The sequence below is a fragment of the Megascapheus bottae genome, chromosome 1 (assembly GCF_031878675.1).
Source record: "Megascapheus bottae isolate mThoBot1 chromosome 1, mThoBot2.hap1, whole genome shotgun sequence".
NCBI lineage: Eukaryota > Metazoa > Chordata > Mammalia > Rodentia > Geomyidae > Megascapheus > Megascapheus bottae.
Genome location: NC_143509.1, coordinates 2,824,803 through 2,844,991, shown reverse-complemented (window position 1 = coordinate 2,844,991; position 20,189 = coordinate 2,824,803). Strand labels below are relative to the sequence as shown.

At 53.3% G+C, this 20,189-nt stretch overlaps 1 protein-coding gene across 1 annotated transcript; it reads right to left on the bottom strand.

Moving 5' to 3' along the window:
- Window positions 1-378: 378 nt before the first annotated feature.
- Man2b1 (mannosidase alpha class 2B member 1) lies at window positions 379-19,678 on the bottom strand. Its single transcript, XM_090336425.1, has 24 exons — window positions 19,492-19,678; window positions 17,773-17,875; window positions 17,454-17,627; window positions 17,082-17,275; window positions 15,313-15,445; window positions 14,447-14,592; window positions 12,257-12,373; window positions 9,746-9,828; window positions 9,527-9,647; window positions 9,114-9,192; window positions 8,867-8,976; window positions 8,398-8,505; window positions 7,584-7,700; window positions 6,521-6,706; window positions 4,922-5,019; window positions 4,715-4,832; window positions 3,253-3,371; window positions 3,066-3,167; window positions 2,843-2,930; window positions 2,662-2,742; window positions 1,799-2,026; window positions 1,159-1,311; window positions 971-1,073; window positions 379-539 (listed from the first exon to the last, which is right to left on the bottom strand). Exons 1-24 carry the CDS (start codon window positions 19,642-19,644, stop codon window positions 433-435), a joined length of 3,021 nt encoding a protein of 1,006 aa, XP_090192551.1. The 5' UTR covers window positions 19,645-19,678; the 3' UTR covers window positions 379-432.
- Window positions 19,679-20,189: the final 511 nt, after the last annotated feature.

Genomic DNA, 20,189 nt, shown 5'->3' with positions numbered 1-20,189 from the left:
GAGCTTTTCGGCTCAAGGCTACTGCCCTACCCCTGGAGTCACAGCCCCATTTCCTGTTTTCTAGATTAATTGGAGATCAGAGTCTGACATTCTTAAATCTTGGGTTGGCTGTGAACCTAGATCCTCAGATCTCAGCCTCCTGAGTAGCTAGGATTACAGTGAGGCACTGTGCCCAGCTCATCTCTGCTATTCTAACAACATGTCCTAGACTTAGTCTTCATAGGAATTTACATCTCCTGTCCTGGCTCTGGTGCAGGCATCAGCTGATCCCATGTAAGGTGAAGGCTGTCATTCATTCTACACTGCTCCCCCAAATAAAGCAACACACAGTGACTACATAACATGACTCTTAGGATTAGCATTTTAATGGCTTGCGTGAGTGGGAGTTGCTTGCTAGGTGAGGACGGGGGCCTGCCCCCACTCCTGGCAGTTCTAGCTGGTCTTCCATTGTACCTGGGCCACAAAGGTTCGGATCTCCATGGGCTGCAGGGTAACTGAGGCAGGGTTCAGGATGGGCGGAGGGGGGTAGGAGATGGGACCTGGGATGAACAGGAGAGAAGGCATGTGTTTGGGATCTCAATTAGGCACCCTACACTCTAAATATGCCCTAAACCCGAAGATCCCCTTCCCCCCCACCCCATCCCCTCCTCTCACAGCCTCAAACTGAACCCAGAGATGGCAAGCACATCCCACAACCATACTGGCTGACTCAAATCTCTACTAGTCCTACAGGACCTTTTTTTTTTGGGAGGGGGATGGGGGGTAATTAGTGCTTGAGCTCAGGGCCTATGCGTTGTCCCTTAGTATTTCCACTCAAGGCCAGCATACAACCACTTGCGCCTCAATCCTCAGCTCTCAGTCTCCTGTGTAGCTGGGATTGCAGTCGTGGCTTTGCAGGGCCCACTTGTGATCCTTAAACCCCCCAGCCTGGATCTGCTGACCCCAGGAAGGAGCCCTGCTAGGTCCCCACCAGTGTATGGTGTCCACTTGAGCCTGGAAGCGCTGGCCCGGGGCTGGTTGGCCGCCAGGGTAGTTTCCTGCAGGTGGATGATGGTGAAAGCGGAGAACAAGTTCTGCAGAAAGTAGATGAGCCTGAGTTTCAGCTCTACTCATCTCACTGGCCCCCTTCCGGTCTCTGCCCACCTCCACCCTCCTCACCTGCAAGTCTAAGGTCACAGGGGAGCTCAGGTTGCGGCAGACCTCTCCCTGGGCAAACTGGTGCTCCAAGCGCAGTAGCACCTGCTCTGGGCCCCAGCGGGCCAGTGTGAGCAGGTGTATGGAGGGCGGCAGCTCCCTGCGCAGGCCTGAGTACTGCAGGAGGTGGGGTTAGGTCATGGGGCGGAGCCTCGACAGAGAGGGCGGGGCTTAGCTGCACTCTGAAGTATGGACTGGCATGTAGGGGATGGGAAGGAACCCGCCAAAACAGGTCTATGAAAGGAAAGACTGAGCCACACTTAGGTTGAGATAAGGCCCCAATGTGCAGGTCAGGGTCAGGTGCAAGTCAGAGGAAGGGGTAGAAATCATCTGAAGCCTGAGGAGCAGGGCAAGGAGGCACAGCCGTGGGCAGATGAAGCTAAAGTGATGCAGGGCTGGGCTGAGGCGGCTGTGGGATCTATGTGGGTTGCCAATGAGCTGACACTGGGTGAAGTCTGCCCAGAGTGTGGAGCGGAGACAAAGGAGCGGCTCTGGTATGAGAGGCAGGGAGAGACAAGGGGGCAGGCCCATGGTCTCCCCAGGACTTGGTGGAACGGCAGTGCCAACATCATTCCCATCCTCTACCCTCGCTGCCCCTCTTCACCTGGGTCTGAAGGCTGGCCTCAGGGTGATCGGTGGTGCCTTGACCCGAGGACAGCACTATCTGGGGGGCCAGAACCACTTCTTCAGCTAGAAGCCGGTGCCCAGCAGCTGCATCTTGAACTTTGTCAAGAAGTACGAAGTGGCGGCCTCGAATCAGCTGCCCACTCCCCAGCTCCACCAGCGGCTCTCCCACTCCACGGGAGTCGTCGTACAGCAGCCTTCGGTGCACCTGAGCGGAGAGCGGCCAGGACAGGGTGAGCAGCTCCAGGGAATCTCTGGAGTCTTCAAGAGCAGTAGTAGAGGGAAGAAGGCATGCGTAGTGGTACCCGCCTGTAATCCCAACACTCAGGAGAATGGAGAGCTCCAGTGAGATCAGGCCAGGCTACAGAATGAGACCTTGGCTCAAAGAAACCAAGAAGCCAGTAAGAGGAAGATCCATGGTTTGAAGCAGTCTGGGCAAAAAAACAAAAAACAACAACTAAGAAGGACTGGGAGTTTGGCCTAGTGGTAGAGTGCATGCCTAGCATGCACGAAGACCCGGTTCTGATTCTTCAGTACCATATACTCAGAAAAGGCTGGAAATGGTGCTGTGGATCAAGTGGTAGAGCACTAGTTTTGAGGAAAGCCCAAGGACAGTGTTCAGGCCCTGAGTTCAAGTCCCAGGACTGGCAAAGAAACAAAAAAATCTAAGAAACTCTCATCTCCAGTTAATCAACAAAAAGCACCACAAATGATGAGTGGTTCAAGTGGTAGAGCACCGACTGGTGTGGAGGGAAAATGCCAAGCAAAAGCACAAGGTCCCAGTACGGTCCCCAATCCAAAGGACACAGGAGGAGGACAGTGTGGAGACAGAAGCCCACTCACCATAAGCTCCAGCGAGCCGTCTTGCAGGCTGCTGCCTCCCTGGGAGCGGTCAGTGAGCACTGTCAGCTGTGTGTTCCCGTCCTGTGGGATGGAGGAGGACAAGGAGAATGGAGGTCTATGTGTCTGCCGTGACCACCCCCCCCACACACTCTGCAGAGGGATCAGATGAGGACCCAGGTACCGTGATATAAATCCGGCTGTTGACAGGATAATAGTTTCCAGCTACTGGCTCTGTCTGGGCCAGTTCCCATGTAGGTCGAAAATTCCGTCTGGATGGGAGTGATTTGGTCAAACATGCCATCTGGCTCCTCCGTTTTGCTCCTTTGCTCCTTCAGTCCATACCTCCCTGGAGGCTCAACACCAACCCCCCTCCCCGGATCCCATGGGGTCCTCAGTCTCCCTACCTCCTCTCCAGAATCTCCCGGCCATTGCTGTCGGTGTAGAACCGGCCCCTGGTCTTCAGCGGCGTGTCAAAGCGGCTGATGACTTCCTTCCCCCAGCCGTCGCTGCACCCAAAGGGTTGGCAAGGATGTAAACCTTCCTGAGCCCTTGCCCCCCACCCTCACCCCGAGCCCAGCCTGGGCCACTCACTCTTTAGGGATTGGTCCCACTGTCCACTCCAGCTCCAGGTGACGCTGGCCTGGGTATAGACGGATCACCTGGGAGCACCAGGCTGAAAATTTCTGGTGTATCTCCTGCACTAAGGCCGTCTGTAGAGACCAGATAGAGAGCAAGTCAGCCTGCACTGAGCTTGTACTGGGCCCCACCCAGTTCTATGAACCTCGAAGGCCTAGGTCAGAGGTCATGTTACTAACCAGGTACCCCACTTCCCACCAGAGTCAATATCTTTGTTTATTTTGGGGTTTTTTGTTGTTGTTTGTTTGGGGGGGTTGTATATGTAGTATTGGGAATAGAACCTAGGGCCTCACAAATGGTAACCAAGAGTTGTGCCAAAAGTGGTGGAGACACAGTCCTGGACCCAAGGTCTCAACTCTTACCAACCTGGCTGAACTGTTTAAGCAGTCCTCCATTCATCCTAATTTCCAAAATTACAATGAATCCTGACACCTACAGATGTTGGGGACAACTATTTTTTTCTTTTTCTTTTTCTTTTTTTTTTTTGTGGGTCATAGGGCTTGAATTTGGCCTGAGCCCTGTCCCAGAGCTCTTCTGCTCAAGGCTACTGCACTACCCCTGGGCCTGAGCATTGTCCCTGAGCTCTTCAGTTCAAGGCTACCACCCTACCCTTGAACCAAGCCTCACTTCCCATTTTCTAGAGGTTATTTGGATGTAAGAGGCTCATGATCTTTTGTGCCCAGGCTGGCTTTGAACCTCGATCCTCAGATCTCAGCCTCCTGAGTAGCTAGGATTATAGGTCACCGCACCCAGCCAACTATTTCTTTTTTAAATGTATTATTGTGCCAGTCTTGGGACTTGAACCCCGCCTAGGTGCTGTCCCTGAGCCATCTTGATCAAGGCTAGTGCTCTACTACATGAGCCACCGCTCTGCTTTTGGCTTTTTGCTGGTCAATTGGAAATAGGGATCTCACAGATTTTCCTGCTGTGGCTGGCTGTGATCTGCAGTCCTGAGATCTCAGCTTTCTAAAGGTCTGGGATGACAGGGGTGAGTCACTAGCACTTGGCTTGCTTTCTTTTTTTGTCTGCCAGTACTGGGACTTGAACTCAGTGCCTTGCAGTCTTACTTGGCTTTTTTTACTCAAGGCTGATGCTTTACCACTTGGGCCACAGCTCCATTTCTGGCTCTTTGTTGATTAATTAGGAGTTAAATATCGAAGGCACTTTTCTTCCCAGACTAAATTCAAATGCAGCCCTCACATCTCAGCTTCCTGAGGAGCTAGGATTACATGTGTGAGGCCCCAGCGCCTGGCCAAGGCATTCTCTTACTGGCCCCCGGGTCTTACCTCTTTATCTAAAGGAAATGTAAACATTCTCCCTCATCTTCACCCTGCATCTGGCACATCACACTTCAAGGTTCCACTACCCCCACTCGCACTCCACTCCAAATAGTCATTCATGAACCACGGCTCCAGACCTTGACCAGACGTGTCTGGGCCCAGCGGCTCACAGGAAACGGTTTCTCTCCGTCAGGTCTGAAGATGTAAGCACCCGATGCCTGAGTGCTTTCATTGTTGCCTGTACTGGCCTTGTACCTAGAACCAGTGCAGAGTCAGATAAGGGACTGTGTGAGCCTTCCACCCCGGCCACCCCACCCCTGACCCGGAGGTCCTACCTCCCTTACCAAAAGAATCCTTGGCTCACGGGAAGCAAGATTTTCTGTTCCATATTCTCAATCTTCATCAATAACCCCGTTTCAGGGTTGATGGTAGCCCGGATGTACTGAGCAGGGAAGTGTGGACAGATGGAAGCATCAGTCACGTGAACCAGTGGCAACTCCTCAATCTAGTCATGACTCTACAGGATTGACGTGCCCCCCCCCGCAGGTCCGCACCCCCTCCCCACACACATAACGGGTTCTTCCTGCTGCAGCCATATCACACCTGTGACATGCTAAGTCCAATCAAAGCCTTCCTTTGCTCCAAGCCAGGGCCAACTTGAAGCATCTCACACAGAACCCTGGAGATTTTTAGGGGCCCATGGAAGTGTTTCCACTTTCCTTAGACTCCAAAGAAAACAGGGATGGGATTATAGCTCAGTGGTAGAGTGCTTGCATAACCAGTGTGAGGCTTTGGGCTTGATCACTAGCAACATAAACAGATATACACACACACACACACACACACACACACACAGGCCTGTAATCCTAGCTTCTTATGAGGCTGAGAACAAGAGGATCACAGTTCTAGGCCAGCCTGGGAAGAAACGTTTGAGAGACACCTTCTCAACCCAGAGCTTGGCACAATGGTCATCTGTCATCCTAAGCCGCAGAGGATGCAGACACTGGAAAGATTATGGTGCCAGACCAGCCTGGAGAGAAGAGTGTAGGCGACTCAGTTTCCATGGAGGGAGCCAGGCATGGTGGTACACGCCTGTCAAGCACAACAGGAAGCCTACAATAGGAACCCAGGCCTAGGTGCATGCCGGGTGGGGAGCAGGACCCTATCTCAGAAGTAACCAGTGAAGGGCTAGAGACGCAGGCCTAACAAGCTCAAAGCCCCAAATTCAAACTCCAGCAGACTGTGATCTGAGGATCCAGGTTCAAAGCCAGCCAGGGAAAGTCCTGTGAGACTCTCATATCCAATAAACCACCAAAGAACCAGAAGTGGAGCTGTGTTTCAGATGATAAGAGGTTCAGCCTTGAGTGAAAAAAGTGAAGGGACAGAACACAGGCCCTGAGGTTAAGCCCTAGAACCAACACACACACACTCAAACCCCAAAGAGACAGAGTGAATCCAAACAAACCTTGAATAACAAATGGTCTTCATAACATCACAAAATATAATTTTTATGGAAGGTAAAGAGGTACAAAGATACAAATGCTAGGGTCTATGATAGCATCTTGTGTTTGTTTTCAGGGTTCTGGGAATGGAATCGTTGGCCTCCCTTATGCTAAGTGTTCTACTGACCCAGACCCCTACTTCTGAGTCACACTCCAAGTCTCCACTGTCCCCCACTTCTGCTACATCATACCTGAAATTGCTCAGTCACGTCCCTACCCCTAAATCTCTTGCCTTAAATGTCACTTTGCCAGGAAGGCCTCCCCTGACCCCCTTTCCCTAAAATTAAAACCCCTCAGCCTGCCACACCTATTGAACACCACTGCTAGCCACACTGGATCCAGAAAACACACTGAGGTGTGTTTCAGATGAAGGTCACTCAGCAAATTGCTCAAGGACACACACAATCAAGGGCAGGGGATGGGGTTCTGAAAGGCCCTCACCTCATTTTTGATGGCCAAGATCTGGGCTTCGGACCTCTGGGGTCTGAAAACCTTTGTACGGGCCTTGGGGCTCCGGCTGGATACAGGGGCTACTGAGTAGACGCTGAAGCCCAACGCAGGTACCCGAGCTGAAAACAGCAGCTCCATGTGATTCTCCTTATCATACAAGCTGGGAAGTTCCAGCACCTCGAGTGAGAGAGGAGGGAAAAGTCAAGCTGCACAGACACCTGCAGAGCCCTCAGCAGGGGAAGGAGGGCAAGGAGTGGATGGGAAGGAGAAATTCGGTGTCATGACGGGAGGGTCAGGTTTCAAGAGAAGCAGGCTGGGGATGTGGCTCCATGGAAGAGCACTTGCCTAGCATGCGTAAGGCCTTGGGTTTATCCCCAGCATAAAGAAGCAAATAGGAGGAAGGAGGGAAAAAGAAAATGGAGGTGGTGGTGGTGGAGGAGGAAGAGGAAGAAGAGGAGGAGGAAGAGGAGGAGGAGGAGGAGGAGATGGATCCCAAGGGGTGGGAACCTACAGGGAGGATACAGAGATGGGGACCTGGAGAGACGTCAGTGAGAAAGGAAAGAGACTGCTGGTTGAGGTGGAGATTTAGAGGTTCAAGGGAAGAGACCTTCAGGAGGCAAAGACAATTTTCTGTGAGGAAGAAGACCGAGCTGTTCACCCATGTAATCCCCAACATGCTGGAGAAGAGAGCAGAGGGGTCAGAAGTTCTGGGCCAACCTTGGCTATAATATAGTAAGGCGGGTCAGAAAAAAGTTAATGAAAAAAAGAAAAAGAGAAGGGAGGGAGGGAGAAAGGGAAGAGGAAAGGAAGGAGGAGCCTATATTGGCCTCCACCTTACAATCCTTCTGCCTCAACCTCCTTCAAGGGCTGTGATTACAGATAGGCACATCACAGCCAGCCCTGGAGTGGGACGGAGGGTAGTTAAAAGGTGGGCTGCTCTCAGGAGGAAGATATTGCAGAGGTGGAGGGGAGCTGGGGTTAAGGGACAATGGAGGTAGAGAGAGGTCTCCAGGGGGAGGGCCCGAGGGTCCAGGTATTCACTGAGCAGGCTTACTGCGTTGGGAACAGGCTGGCCACTGGGATCTTTGACGACAAAACCGCCTTCCATGATGGGCAGCCGAACCATATGGTCCACCTTCCGCCCTAGGGGATTATATATGAAGACCTGGAACTGCAGGGGAGGTTGGAAGAGGTCACTGGGTCGTATCAGATCCTCTTCAAACCCTCCTAGCAAGGGGTACAGCATCCCTCAGCAGCGGCAGAGAAGTCAGCCTCCCCTCTTGCACTGTTGGCCTTTCTCCTAGCCCAGATTCACTGTCCCCAAATATGGTCTTCCAAAAAAGAATTATGTCTGGGCACCTGTAATCCCAGCAACTCAACAGGCTCAGACCTAAGGATCCAGGTTCAAAGCCAACCTAAGCAGAAAAATCCTTTGAATTATGCTGGGCACTGGTGGCTCAAGTTTGTCAGGAGGTTGAGATCTGAGGGTCGCGGTTCAAAGCCAGCCCGGGCACGAAAGTCCATGAGCCTCCTCTCCATTTAACCACCAGGAAACGGGAAGTGGCGCTGTGGCTCACGTGGTAGAGCGCTAGCCTTGAGCTGAAGAGCTCAGGGCCGGCGCCCAGGCCCAGAGTGCAAGTCCTACCACGGACCCAAACAGGAAAATCCTTTCAGACTTCATCTCCAATTCACCGTGCAACACAAAGCTGGAAGTGGAGCTGTGGTTCAGGTGGTAAAGCGCCAGACCTGAGCAGAAAAAGGAGCTCAAGCCCCAAGTACCACAAAAATAAGCATGAAACAAGCGGCCCACGCTCTGCACTCCGGAGCCCAGCCTCTCTTACTCCCGGGGTCCCAGCCCGCCCACTCACGCGCGACGTTTCCTGGGTGAGGGGACACACGCTGACGTTGAGGCTCCGGCAGAAAGAGAAGACCTCCTTGGAGCCGCTGAGCCGCGACAGCGCATTGCTCAGGAGAACCTGGAACAAGCACCACACCTGGGTCTCCGCCCCAGGCCCGGCCCCGCCCCTACAGCCCCTAGAAGCACCACCCCCTGGTCTAGACCACGCCCACGATCCTCCTAAAGCCCCGCCCCTGCTGCTTTAGGCTCCAGCCACCTCTGCCTTAAGCCACGCCCTCTGCCTTCTCCACCACTCATCTCTCCGGTCTCTCCCCTGAGGCCCCGCCCTGTTCTGCTCCTCTCAAAAGCCCCGCCCCACAACCCCTGTCTAGGCCACGCCCTAGAGCCCTCCGAAGTCCCACCCACCAGCCTAAGCCCCGCCCCGCGGAGCCTTTCAGGGCGCCCCGGCCACGCCCCTTCCGGCCTCCGGCCCCTCTCACCTCGCACGGCCCCCAGCCGGCCGCCAGCTGCCTCGCGTAGTCGTTCGTCACGTGCTGCCTCGCGGTGCCGCTGACCGCGTCGTGGTGCTGCAGCACCGCCATGGCCTCCTCTGCCAGCAGAGAGTTGGCAAGGGTGAGGCCTGCCCGGACCGCCCCCCCTCCCCGAGACACGCCTGAGGGCCGGTGTGGGAGGAGGGCAGGGCTGGGGGGTGGGGGGACCCGAGAGGGCGGCCGGCCCGACACCTACGGAGGGGCAGGCTGCTCCCCGCGCCGTACGGTCCCGCGTCGGCCGCCGGGCCCGCCAGGGCCTCCAGCTGATTGCACACCTGGGAAGCAGTGGGCATAGTGGGCACCGCCCCTAGGAGTCCCGCCCCGCGCCCCTCGGCCCCGCGCCCCTCGGCCCCGCGCCCCTCGGCCCCGCCGCCCCGCCGCCCCTCGGCCCCGCGCCCCTCGGCCCCGCGCCCCTCGGCCCCGCGCCCCTCGGCCCCGCGCCCCTCGGCCCCGCCGCCCCGCCGCCCCTCGGCCCCGCCGCCCCTCGGCCCCGCCGCCCCTCGGCCCCGCCGGCCCTCGGCCCCGCCGCCCCGCCGCCCCGCCGCCCCTCGGCCCCGCCGCCCCGCCGCCCCGCCGCCCCGCCGCCCCGCCGCCCCTCGGCTCTCCCACCTGCAGAAAGTTGTAGCTGACCCTCTCATAGCGTTTGAGAGCCGGCCTGCTGGAAAAATAGCCGGTCCAGAACATGTGGGGGCCGTCGGCGTAGGGAAAGAAGTCGTCAGTCTTCAGGGACCTGCACAGCCGGGGGCACGGAGCTAGGATCAGGACCCCCGAGCATGCCAACACGCACCCCTGCTTTCCAGGCCTCCCCCCAAATACAACAACAAATACCAGGTGATATTGGCCTTGTTCAGCTCCCAGAGGTAACAGGCAGGGGTGGAGTAGAGAACGTTTACTTGGCTCCCGTTCACCTGCTGCAGGACGGAGATGCGTGTGAACGTTTGGCCTTAGGGGAAGGTGTATGGGTACAGCCGAGGTCCCAGGTGTGTGTTTGCTAAATGCACGTGTTGAGTGCAAACTAAAGATCAGGGGTGAAAGAGAACCTAGGCCAGGGACCAAACATTATCTTTTAAAGGATTCCAGGGATGATCCTCAAATTCAAATTGTGTGTATGCACACATGCGTGAGTTTGTGCAGTACTAGAGCTGAAAATCATGGCCTGGGGCCAGGAGTTTGGCCTAGTGGTAAGAGTGCCTGCCTAGCATGCACGAAGATCTGGGTTTAATTCCCTGGTAGCACATACATAGAAAAAGCCAGAGGTGGTGCTGTGACTCAAGTGGTAGAGCTACAGCCTTAAGAAAGCCCAAGGACAGTGCTCAGGTCTTGAGTTCAAGCCCCAGGGCTGGCAAAAAAATAAAATAAAAATCATGGCCTGGGTACTCACCCTAAGCTTTTTCCCTCAAGGTTGGGGTTCAACCATTGGCTCCACTTTCAGCTCTTTGCTGGCTCATTGGGAGAGTCTCAAGGGCTTTTCTGCCCAGTTTGGCTTTGAACTGGGATTCTTGGATCTAAGCCTCTTTTTTTTTCGGTTTTTGACCAGTTCTGGGGCTTGAACTCAGGGCCTGAGCACTGTTCTTGGACTCTCCTCAAGGCGATTGCTCTACCACTTGAGCCACAGAGCCATTTTTAGCTTTTTCTTTGTATTTGGTACCGAGGAATCAAACCCAGGGCTTCATGCATGTTAGGCAAGCATTCTACCACTAGGCCATGCTCCTAGCCTCCAGCTTTTTTTCTTTTTTTTTTTTTTTGCCAGTCATGGGCTTGAGCTCAGGGCCTGAGCACTGTCCTTGGACTTTCTCAAGGCTAGAGCTCTACCACTTGAGCCTCAGCACCACTTCAGGCTTTTTTCTATGTATGTGGTACCGAGGAATCGAACCCGGGTCTTCATGCATGCTAGGCAAGCACTTTAACCACTAGGCCAAACTCCCGGCCCCGCCTCCAGCTTTTTCTATGTATGTGGTATCGAAGAATCAAACCCGGATCTTCATGCATGCTAAGCAAGCACTCTCCCACTGGCCAAATTCCTGGCCCCATAAGCCTCTTGAGTAGCTAGGATCACAGGTGTAAACCACCCCTGTTGGCTCAAGTACAGCTGTTTTTCTTCCTTTGTGGGGGGGGTTATGCTGGGTCTTGAACCCAGGGCCTTGAGCATGCTAAACACTACCTCATTCGGCTACCTCCATTACATCACTTTTTTTTGCCAGTCCTGGGCCTTGAACTCTGGTCCTTGGGCTTTCTCAAGGCTAGAGCTCTATCACTTGAGCCACAGCACCATTTCTGGCTTTTTTTCGATGTATGTGATACCGAGAAATCGAACCTAGGTCTTTGTGCAAGCTAGGCAAACATTCTACCACTAGGCCAAACTCTTGGCCCCTCCATTACATGACTTTTGGCAGTCCTGAGTTTGCCTGCTCTATATACTTGAGCCACACTCCCAATCATTTTTTGCTTTCCTTTCTTTCTTTCTTTCTTTCTTTCTTTCTTTCTTTCTTTCTTTATTTATTTTTTCCAGTCCTGGGCTTAAGCTTAGGGCCTGAGCACTGTCCTTGGATTTTTCTCAAGGCTAGAGCTCTACCACTTGAGCCTCAGCACCACTTCTGGCTTTTTCTAAGTATGTGGTACCAAGGAATCAAACCCGGGTCTTCGTGCATGCTAGGCAAGCACTCTACCACTAGGCCAAACTCCTGGCCCCTGTTTTCCTTTATTTTTTCAGTAAGCACAATAATTTTCCTAAATCTTCCAACCTCAACTTCTCCCATAACTGAGGTTGCAAGTATGAACCACTGTGCCCCTCCTGGGGCCTCACTTTCAACTACAGGAAGTAAAGAACTAAGATACCTCTATGCTCATGCTGTATACCATAGGTGCTCCAGAAACATTTGTGTGAAGGACTGGGGCTGGGAATGTGGCCTAGTGGTAGAGTGCTTGTCCAGCGTGCATGAAACCCTGGGTCCAATTCTTCAATACCACAGACACACACAAAAGCCAAAAATAAGTGGTGCTACGGCTCAAGGTGGTAGAGCACTAGCTTTGAGCTGAAGAGCACAGGGACAGGACCCAGGACCTAAGCCCAAGCCCCAGGACTGGCAAAAAATCAAAACAAAAACAGAAGTGGGCAGAAAAATCCATAAGACTAAGTTCAAGCACAAGGAGCAGCCAAAAACAAAACTGCCCCTCCCACCATGTGTACCTCTCCCACGGAGTGGGGGAGGGGGCATTCATGCCTCCAAATCTGCAAACAAAAGCCACTCTTTTCATAACTTAGAAACCTACAGAGTTAGAGGAGGAGCAAGGTGATTCACACACATGCGCACACAGGTACCACAGGACGGGCACACCCACCTTTGCGTTGACGAGCTGGATGAGCTTGTCCAGGTTCTTGAACCACAAGTTGGCATTCTCATATTGGAAGTCCGAGCCCATGGTCATCACCGTGTGCTTGGTACGGTAGGACTGGCTCTGGAGGACAGGAGGGACTTCTCAAACCAGAGTGTCCTGGACCTCCTATGTCTAGCTGATTCTTTACATGGTCAAGAATTCATAGAGGAACCAGGAGTGTGGCCTAGTTGGTGGAGTGCTTGCCTAGCATACACAAAGACCTGAGCTCAATTCCTTGGTACCACATACATAGAAAAAACTGAAAGTGGTGCCTTGGCTCAAGTGGTAGAATTAGCCATGAGAAAGCCCAAGGACAGTGCTCAGGTCCTGAGTTCAAGCTTCAGGACTGGCAAAAAAAAAAAAAAAAAAATATATATATATATATATATATGTATGTATATGGGAGTGGGACCTGGTGCTAACATGCCTGAATCCCCAGCAACTTGAGAGGCAGGGGTAGGAGAGTATGGGGAAAAAGCATGAGACCCTATCTAGGGGTTAGGGGAGGAACTAAAAGACTAGGAATATAGCTTAAGTACAGGATTTACCCAAGGGTGAGGCCCTGAGTTCAATTTGCAGTACCACCAAAAGAAATATACCTATACACATATGTAGTACATGGACTTGTAGGAACTTTGGTAAAAATAGCCAATGGAATTTGGGTGTGGTGGCTCATGCCTGTAATCCTAGCTACTCAGGAGGCTAAGATCTGAGGATCACGGTTCAAAGCCAGCCTGAACACTAAAGTCTGTGAGACTCATGTCCAATTAACCACCAGAAAACTGGAAGTGGCGCTGTGGCTCCAGGGTAGCCTTGAGCTGAAGAGCTCAGGGACAGTGCCCAGGCCCAGAGTTCAAGTCCCACAACTGACAAAAAAAAAAAAAGCTAGTGGGTTGGGTACTGGCTTATAGGGGTTGGATTATAAGGTCTCACCTTTAATCCTAGCCACTCAAGAGGCTGAAATCTGAGGATCTTATTTCCAATCCCAAGACTTTTATCTCCCATTAGCTACTCAAAAACCAGAAGTGGATCTGTGGCTCAAAGTGGCAGACCACTAGTCTTGAACAAAAGAGCAATGGCATCCTGGCCCTGAGGTCAAGCCCCAACAACAGACCAAAAAAAAAAAAAAAAAAAAAGAAAGAAAGAAAAAGATAAAAGCCAGTGGTATTCAAGTAAGCTTTTTTTTTTTTTTTTTTTTTTTTTTGCCAGTCCTGGGCTTGGGCTCAGGGCCTGAGCACTGTCCTTGGACTTTCTCAAGGCTAGAGCTCTACCACTTGAGCCTCAGCACCACTTCCAGCTTTTTTCTATGTATGTGGTACCGAGGAATCAAACCCGGGTCTTCGTGCATGCTAGGCAAGCACTCTACCACTAGGCCAAACTCCCAGCCCCTCAAGTAGGTTTTATGGACCCCAAAACAGCTAATGCCACTAAGTCACTATGTGACCATGTTTTAATGTCTTGTTTTTGTTTTTATCAGTCCTGGGGCTTGAGCTCAGGGCCTAAGCACTGCCCTTGAGCTTTTTCAAGGCTGGCACTTGAGCCACAGCACCATTTCCAGTTTTTCCTATGTATGTGGTACTGAGGACTCAAACCCTGGTCTTTGTGTGTGTTAGGCAAGCACTCTACCACTAGGCCAAACTCCCAGCCCCCGTGATAGTTTTTTTTTTGGTATATGTTTGTGTACCAGTACTGGGTCTGAACTCAAGGCTGATGTTCTACTACTTGAGCCACAGCTCCACTTTTGGCACCAAGGTCTTTTCCAGCCTACATTGGTGTTTAATTGGGATTCTCAGATCTCAGCCTCCTGAGTAGCTAGGATTACAGATATGAATCACCATCACCCAACTTGTTTTTAATTTTTTGTTGTGGCAGTACAACAAAGGAGAGAACTCAGGCCTCCTGCCCTCCTGGCCTTGAACCCCGATCCTCCTATCTCTGCTTCTCAAGTAGCTAAGACTCTAGATATGCACCAGCTCTAGATATGTCCAGCTGCCTTGCTGTTTCAGGCATGCTTCTAACGGAGGAGGCACACATCTGAGGTGGCTGAGGTGATGGGATAGTAACATTTGGTCTCTTTCCTCCTAGCCCTCAGGCTGTGGAAAGGCCTCGGTGAACGCTCTACCATAGCCCCAAAGTCCTGGACACAAGGGTTACCTGGGTGACGGCCAGTTGTAGAAAGTAACGGACCAGTTTGTTAGCGTTGTACTCTGGGCTTTGGGGGTCTTCTACCACAGGGTCATCGGCACACAGTATGTCCCAGCACAGGTATTTCGGTGGGTTATACATGTTGGGGAGCACACCTGGTAAGGCACAGTAGGTTGAGAGGAGGGAGATGCTCAATACCTCACACCTGCCCTGGGATCCAAGCCTGCCAGGCCCATTGGGCTTCACAATCAGGGAAGGCCTGGTGTGAAAAGAAAATGGAGGATCATGTGCACAAGTCTCTTGAGGATTTCTCTCTCTTTTATTTATTTTTTTTTGCACCAGTCCTGGGGTTTGAACTCAGGGCCTGAGCTTTGACCTTGAACTTTCTCACAGCTAGCATCCTACCACTTGAGTCACTTTACTTACTGCTTTTTCTGTGTATGTAGTACTGAGGAATCGAACTCAGGGGTTCATGCATGCTAAACAAGCATTCTACCATTAGGCCATGCTCCTGGCCCAAGATTTCTCTCTCTTTTTTTTTCCATTTTGGTGATTCTGGGAATTGAACTCACGCCTCCTGCTTGCCAGGCAGCTGCTCTACCACTTGAGTCACCCTTCTCTCCCTTGCACTGCTACCTTCACAGGTGGGACTTCAGTTTCTCCCCCTACTTGTGGATGACAGGCCAGGGTCACTGTGCTCAGCTTTCGGTAGAGATGGAGACTTAGTCTTCTAACCACAAACATCCCAGTTTCCTCCTGGCCCAAGTACAAAGATTAGGTTTGAGGCTCAACACCTGACTTAATAATTAACAGTCTTAGATCGTTAAGTCAAGCCCAGGATCCTCCATTCCCAGGGGCCCTGGGGTTGCCCTCACCAGTGAAGAGGTCTGCAGTGGGCGGCTTCAGGCTGGCACTGGCCCTCCATACCTGCTCCATCTCCTTCCTCTTGATCCGCTCGTTTTTATCTTGATAATCCAGCCGCCCAAAGAAGAAGCCATCAAAGCCCATCTGGGAGTGGGATAGCAGGGGACAGGATGAGTTAATATGTATGCCAGGTCAAACCTTAGGAAGGGTGGGTATGAGCACAGAAACTAGGCACTGAAACAAAGGACACTTCCAGTTTGGGGGTTTTGTTCCTTTTGTGGAACCTTGTTCTTCGTGAGGGTGGGGTTATTTGTTTTTCACTGTTGAGGTTTGAATTCACGACTTATGCTTGCCAGGTAGACACTCTATCACTTGAACCATGCCACCAGGCCTTTCTTCAGTTATTTCTGGGTAAGAGTCTCCCACTTTTTGTCCTTGTCAGCTTCAAATTCCCTTTGCCTCCCTCTTAGCTGAGATTACAGGTGTGAAGCACTGTATCTAGTTTCTTTGTTGAGATGGGTTTCAGTAATGTTTGCCCTGGCAGACTTAGAACCGCAGCCCTCCTAAGTAGCTAGAATTAAGGGCATGAGCAAAGCCCAGTCCTCCTCATTTTGCTTTTTCGAGATTGGATCTGGCTATGTAGTCTAAGCTGAGCTAAAATTCATGATCTTCCTCAGGCTTAAAAGTGCTGGATAGTGAAACTGCATGTTAAAATCCAAAACCCTAGCTGGGCACAGTGGCTCATCCCTGTAATCCTATCTACTCAAGGAGGCTGAGATCTGAGGATCCTGTTCAAAGCCAGCCTGGGCACTAAAATCCTTGAGATTCTAATCTCCACTTAATCACTAGAAATGGGAAGTGTGGATGCGGCTCCAAGGGTAGGATAGTAGCCTGAAGAGCTCAGGGACAGCACTCAGGCCCAGATTTCAAGCCCCATGATTACCCCCCGCCCCCCCAAAAAAGTGCCAGGACTAGCAAGGCATGGTGGCTAATGCCTGTAATCCTAGGGTGAGATCTGAGGATCGAGGTTCAAAGCCAGTCCAGGTACTAAAAAGTCTGTGAGACTCTTAGCTCAATCACCAGGAAACCAGAAGTGGCACTGTGGCTCAAGGGATAAGGTGATAGTCTTGAGCTCAGGGAGAACAGAGGCCCTGAGTTCAAGTCCCGACCAACAACAAAAATGTGCTGGGACTGTAGGCATGCACCCACCACCTTGCCTGGCAATGAGTCTGAGCTTGGGACAGGCCAGAAGGCTCCGTTGGGCAGCTGAAAGGGAGTAGACCAAAGCCAGAATGATACCTGCCTCTTCAGTTAAGGCTGAAAGGAGACCAGGCACTGGTGACGCATGCCTATAATCCTACCTACTCAGGAGGCTGAGATCTGAGGATTGGGGTTCAAAGCCAGCTGGGGCAGAATAGCCCCCAATTAACCACTCAAAAAAAAAAGAGGAGCTGTGGCCCAAATCAATATAGAGCACTAGCCTTGAGCAAAAGAGCTCAGGGTCAGTGCCCAGACCCTGAGTTCAAACCCCCCAAGCAACCCCAGAAAACCTAAAAGGAAGCTTTCCTTCTCCAACCTGAGCCTGGGGCATCAATGGGGAAAGGTACAGGAAATGACGCTGGTTTTATGATGGGGTTTGTTTTTGAAGATACTGGAGTTTGAACTACTTGAATTTGAACCTCAGCTAAGTAGGCACTCTACTGCTTCAGCCAAATCCCCAGCCCCAGCAGGCAGAGTCAGAGCCAGCCAGGGGTGAGGCCAAGAGAGGTCAGGATTGCACCTGGGCAAACAGAGAGGCCTGCTCCCGGGAGTGGCCGAAGGGGTCCACGTGCCAGGCCACACGGGGACGCCCATCACTGCCGAATGTGTCCTGCAGAAAGCGCAGCCCAAAAGTCATCTGGTCCACGATGGCGCCGTAGTGGGTGCTGGCCTCATCATTCATCACCCAGCCGCCGTTGGCAAACTCCAGGCGTCCTGAGCAAAGAGGCACGAGCTAAGGAGTCTAGGTGGATGACACCTGGAAAGGGGAAGGGACCCAGTGCCGGGACGCACAGTTCTGGAAGTACAGAGAACGTCTGGGACATGCTGATAAAAACCGCAGAAGCCCAAGGCGGCTGGACTTCCTCTTTTCGTTTTCTTGGGGTGCACTCACCCTGACGCACCAGGGCCCGCACGATTTCCTGTGTTGCTTTTGTCTGCTGGTGCCACCAGCGGGAGAAGAAGGCCATCTCCACGTAGACGAAGCGACGGGAGGGCTCTGCCACCAGGGCGGAGATGACTGAGTCGAGGATGTACTGCACGCCCCCGTGCTGGATGTCATTCTTGACTGTGGACACACAAGGTCGGTGGCTCTGAGGTCAATGGGGCTGAGTTGGGGAAGAGCCCTTGGCTCAATAAGCCCAGCCTCTCCATCCCTACCACCCTGAGGCCCAAGTTCCAGCAGGGATGAGAGGGGTACCACGTCTACTCACTGCCATAGAAGTACTGGTCCACTGTCTTGAGCCAGCCCACGTCATCGTGAGTGTGGGCCAGGAGGTGAACATTCAACATGTTTGGCTGCACCTGGGGACACGTCTGCATAGAGACCCCCAAACAGACACATGTCTGTCAGTGAACCCAGTATTGAGAGGCAGGGTAGGGTATGACAAGCAAAAGGCCTGTGGTCCAAAATGAGTGACTCAGAGCCAGAGGCTTACCCAAGCACTGGAGAGAAGGCCAGGCCCTCCCAGACAGGACACAACTCCACAAGACTTCGTGGGGAGATTATTGCAATAGTAACTGGGTCTTTGTAATTTGGGTTTTGTTGCTTCCATGTTGGTACTACTTGATCTTCAGGGCCTGGGCTCTCACTTTGCCTTTTCTACTCAAGACTGTTGCTCAACCACTTGAGCCACAAGTCCAGCTTTTTTGTTAGTCATGGGACTTGAACTCTGGGCCTGCCTGTGCATTGTCCCTGAGCTCCAGCTCAAGGCTACTGCCCTACCCCTTGAGCCACAGCACCACTTCCGGTTTTCTGGTGGTTAATTGGAGATAAGAGCCTTGCAGACTTGGGGCTGGGAGTTTGGCCTAGTGGTGGAGTGCTTGCCAACAAGCAGGAAGACCTGGGTTTGATTCCTCCGTATCTCATATATAGTAAAAGTTGGAAATGGTGCTATGGCTCAAGTGGTAAAGCTCTAGTCTTAAGAAAGCCCAAGGACAGTGCTCAGGCCCTGAGTTCAAGGCCCAGGCAAAAAAAAAAAAGTTTCATGGACATTAATGCCTGAGCTCACTTTGAACCGCAATCCTCAGATCTCAGCCTCCTGAGTAGCTAGGATGAGCTAGGATGAGCTAGGATGAGCTTACAGCTCAGCTTTTTACTGGTTAACTGTCTAGGCTGGTTTACAACCACAGCCCTCAGATCCCAGCCTCCCAATTAACTAGGTTTATGGGAGTGAGCCATAAAGACTAAAGACACTAAGGTTGTGGAGCCCTTTAGCTACTCAGGAGGCTGAGATCTGAGGATCTTGCTTCAGAGCCAGCCAGGGAGTCCGTGAGACTCCCATCTCCAATTAACCACCAGAAAACCGGAAGTAGCATTGTGGCTCGAGGAGTGGGGGTGGTAGGTCAGGGACAGCACCCAGACCCAGAGTTCAAGTACGACGATCAAAGGGGTGGGGGGGGGGCACTAAAGCTGATTTATGCACTACGAAGCCATCAAGTCGTGGAGAAGCCCAGCTGTAACTGCAGGCAGGCGGAGGTGGACCTGGAGGTGAGATGCCCTGCAGGCATACTCAAATCTGGTCTGTAAGGCCAAGTTGTGCTACAAGGTTCCCCGGAGGTGCCTCGGGAGGTAGCGTCTTGGGGGACACTCAGTTCCTCAAACAGATTCAGACAGAACGAACAACAAGCACAGACGGTCTGGGGCACGGCACGATAGAAGCCCACAGCTCCACGCTACCAGGCCCTGGGCTCTGATCCCAAACCTCACGGCTGGATGCTTGCAAAGCCCCAGGAGGCGTGACCCGGCACGGGCCGAGGACAGACGACCACGCGCCGCCCCTCTCGGACTCCCCGGCCAGGTCGCGCGGCCCGAGCTGTCACCTGGCCCCCCGCTCGCCAGGCCCCCGCAGGTCACACCCACCCGCACGTCGGCCCCCACTCGGGGGCTCCATCCAGTTCCTCCACATTTCCGCCCCGCGGGCGCTGCTCACCTGGTAGCCCGCGGCCCGAGCGCCGGGCGCAGCCAGCAACAACACTAAGAGGAAGGAGAACGGCGATCGCCGGGCGCCGGAGCCCGGCCAGGGCCCCGCCGCGCCCCGGCAGCCGCCAGCAGCCATCCTGGAAGCCGGAGCCCGGGAACCCATGGTTCTGCCGCCTCCACCGCGGAGGGGCTCCCAGGTCCTGGTAAATACGGCGAAACGCTCCGCCCCCGAGCCCGGATCGGCCAATCAGAGGCGGGGGCGGACCCTTGGGTGGGCGTGGCGAAGCCGTAGCCCTGCCTACAGCCCGCCGGCCCAGCCAGTTCAGAAAAGCGGAGGCGGGGCTCCCAGGCCCTGTTAAATATGGGGGAACGCTCCGCCCCCGAGCCCGGATCGGCCAATCGGCGGCGGGGGCGGACCCTCGGGTGGGCGTGGCGAAGCCGTAGCCCTGGCTACAGCCCGCCGGCCCAGCCAGTTCAGAAAAGCGCTGCTGGAGTTTCAAACAACCGCCCTCCGGCTGCGGTTTGGGCCTGAGGCGCTTCTAGTACCTCGCTGGACTTGGGGCCGTGGAGTACCTGCGTCTCCGAGGGCGCCAAGTCACCCTTCCCAACGGACCAATACAGAGCGGAACGCAAGGAACCTGTACGTGGGATGGGGCCCTGGGCATCCCACCCGGCCACCTTCGGGGATGAGGTCCTGGAGGGCCCAGC

Excerpts from the sequence above, each read along its gene's own strand:
- Man2b1 (XM_090336425.1), bottom strand. The coding sequence starts at position 19,644 with ATGGGTTCCCGGGCTCCGGCTTCCAGGATGGCTGCTGGCGGCTGCCGG. Across the intron at positions 17,276-17,453 it reads GCGGGCCCTGGTGCGTCAGG|GACGCCTGGAGTTTGCCAAC; the intron begins GTGAGTGCACCC and ends CTCTTTGCTCAG. Across the intron at positions 9,193-9,526 it reads TCAGCTACAACTTTCTGCAG|GTGTGCAATCAGCTGGAGGC; the intron begins GTGGGAGAGCCG and ends ACTGCTTCCCAG.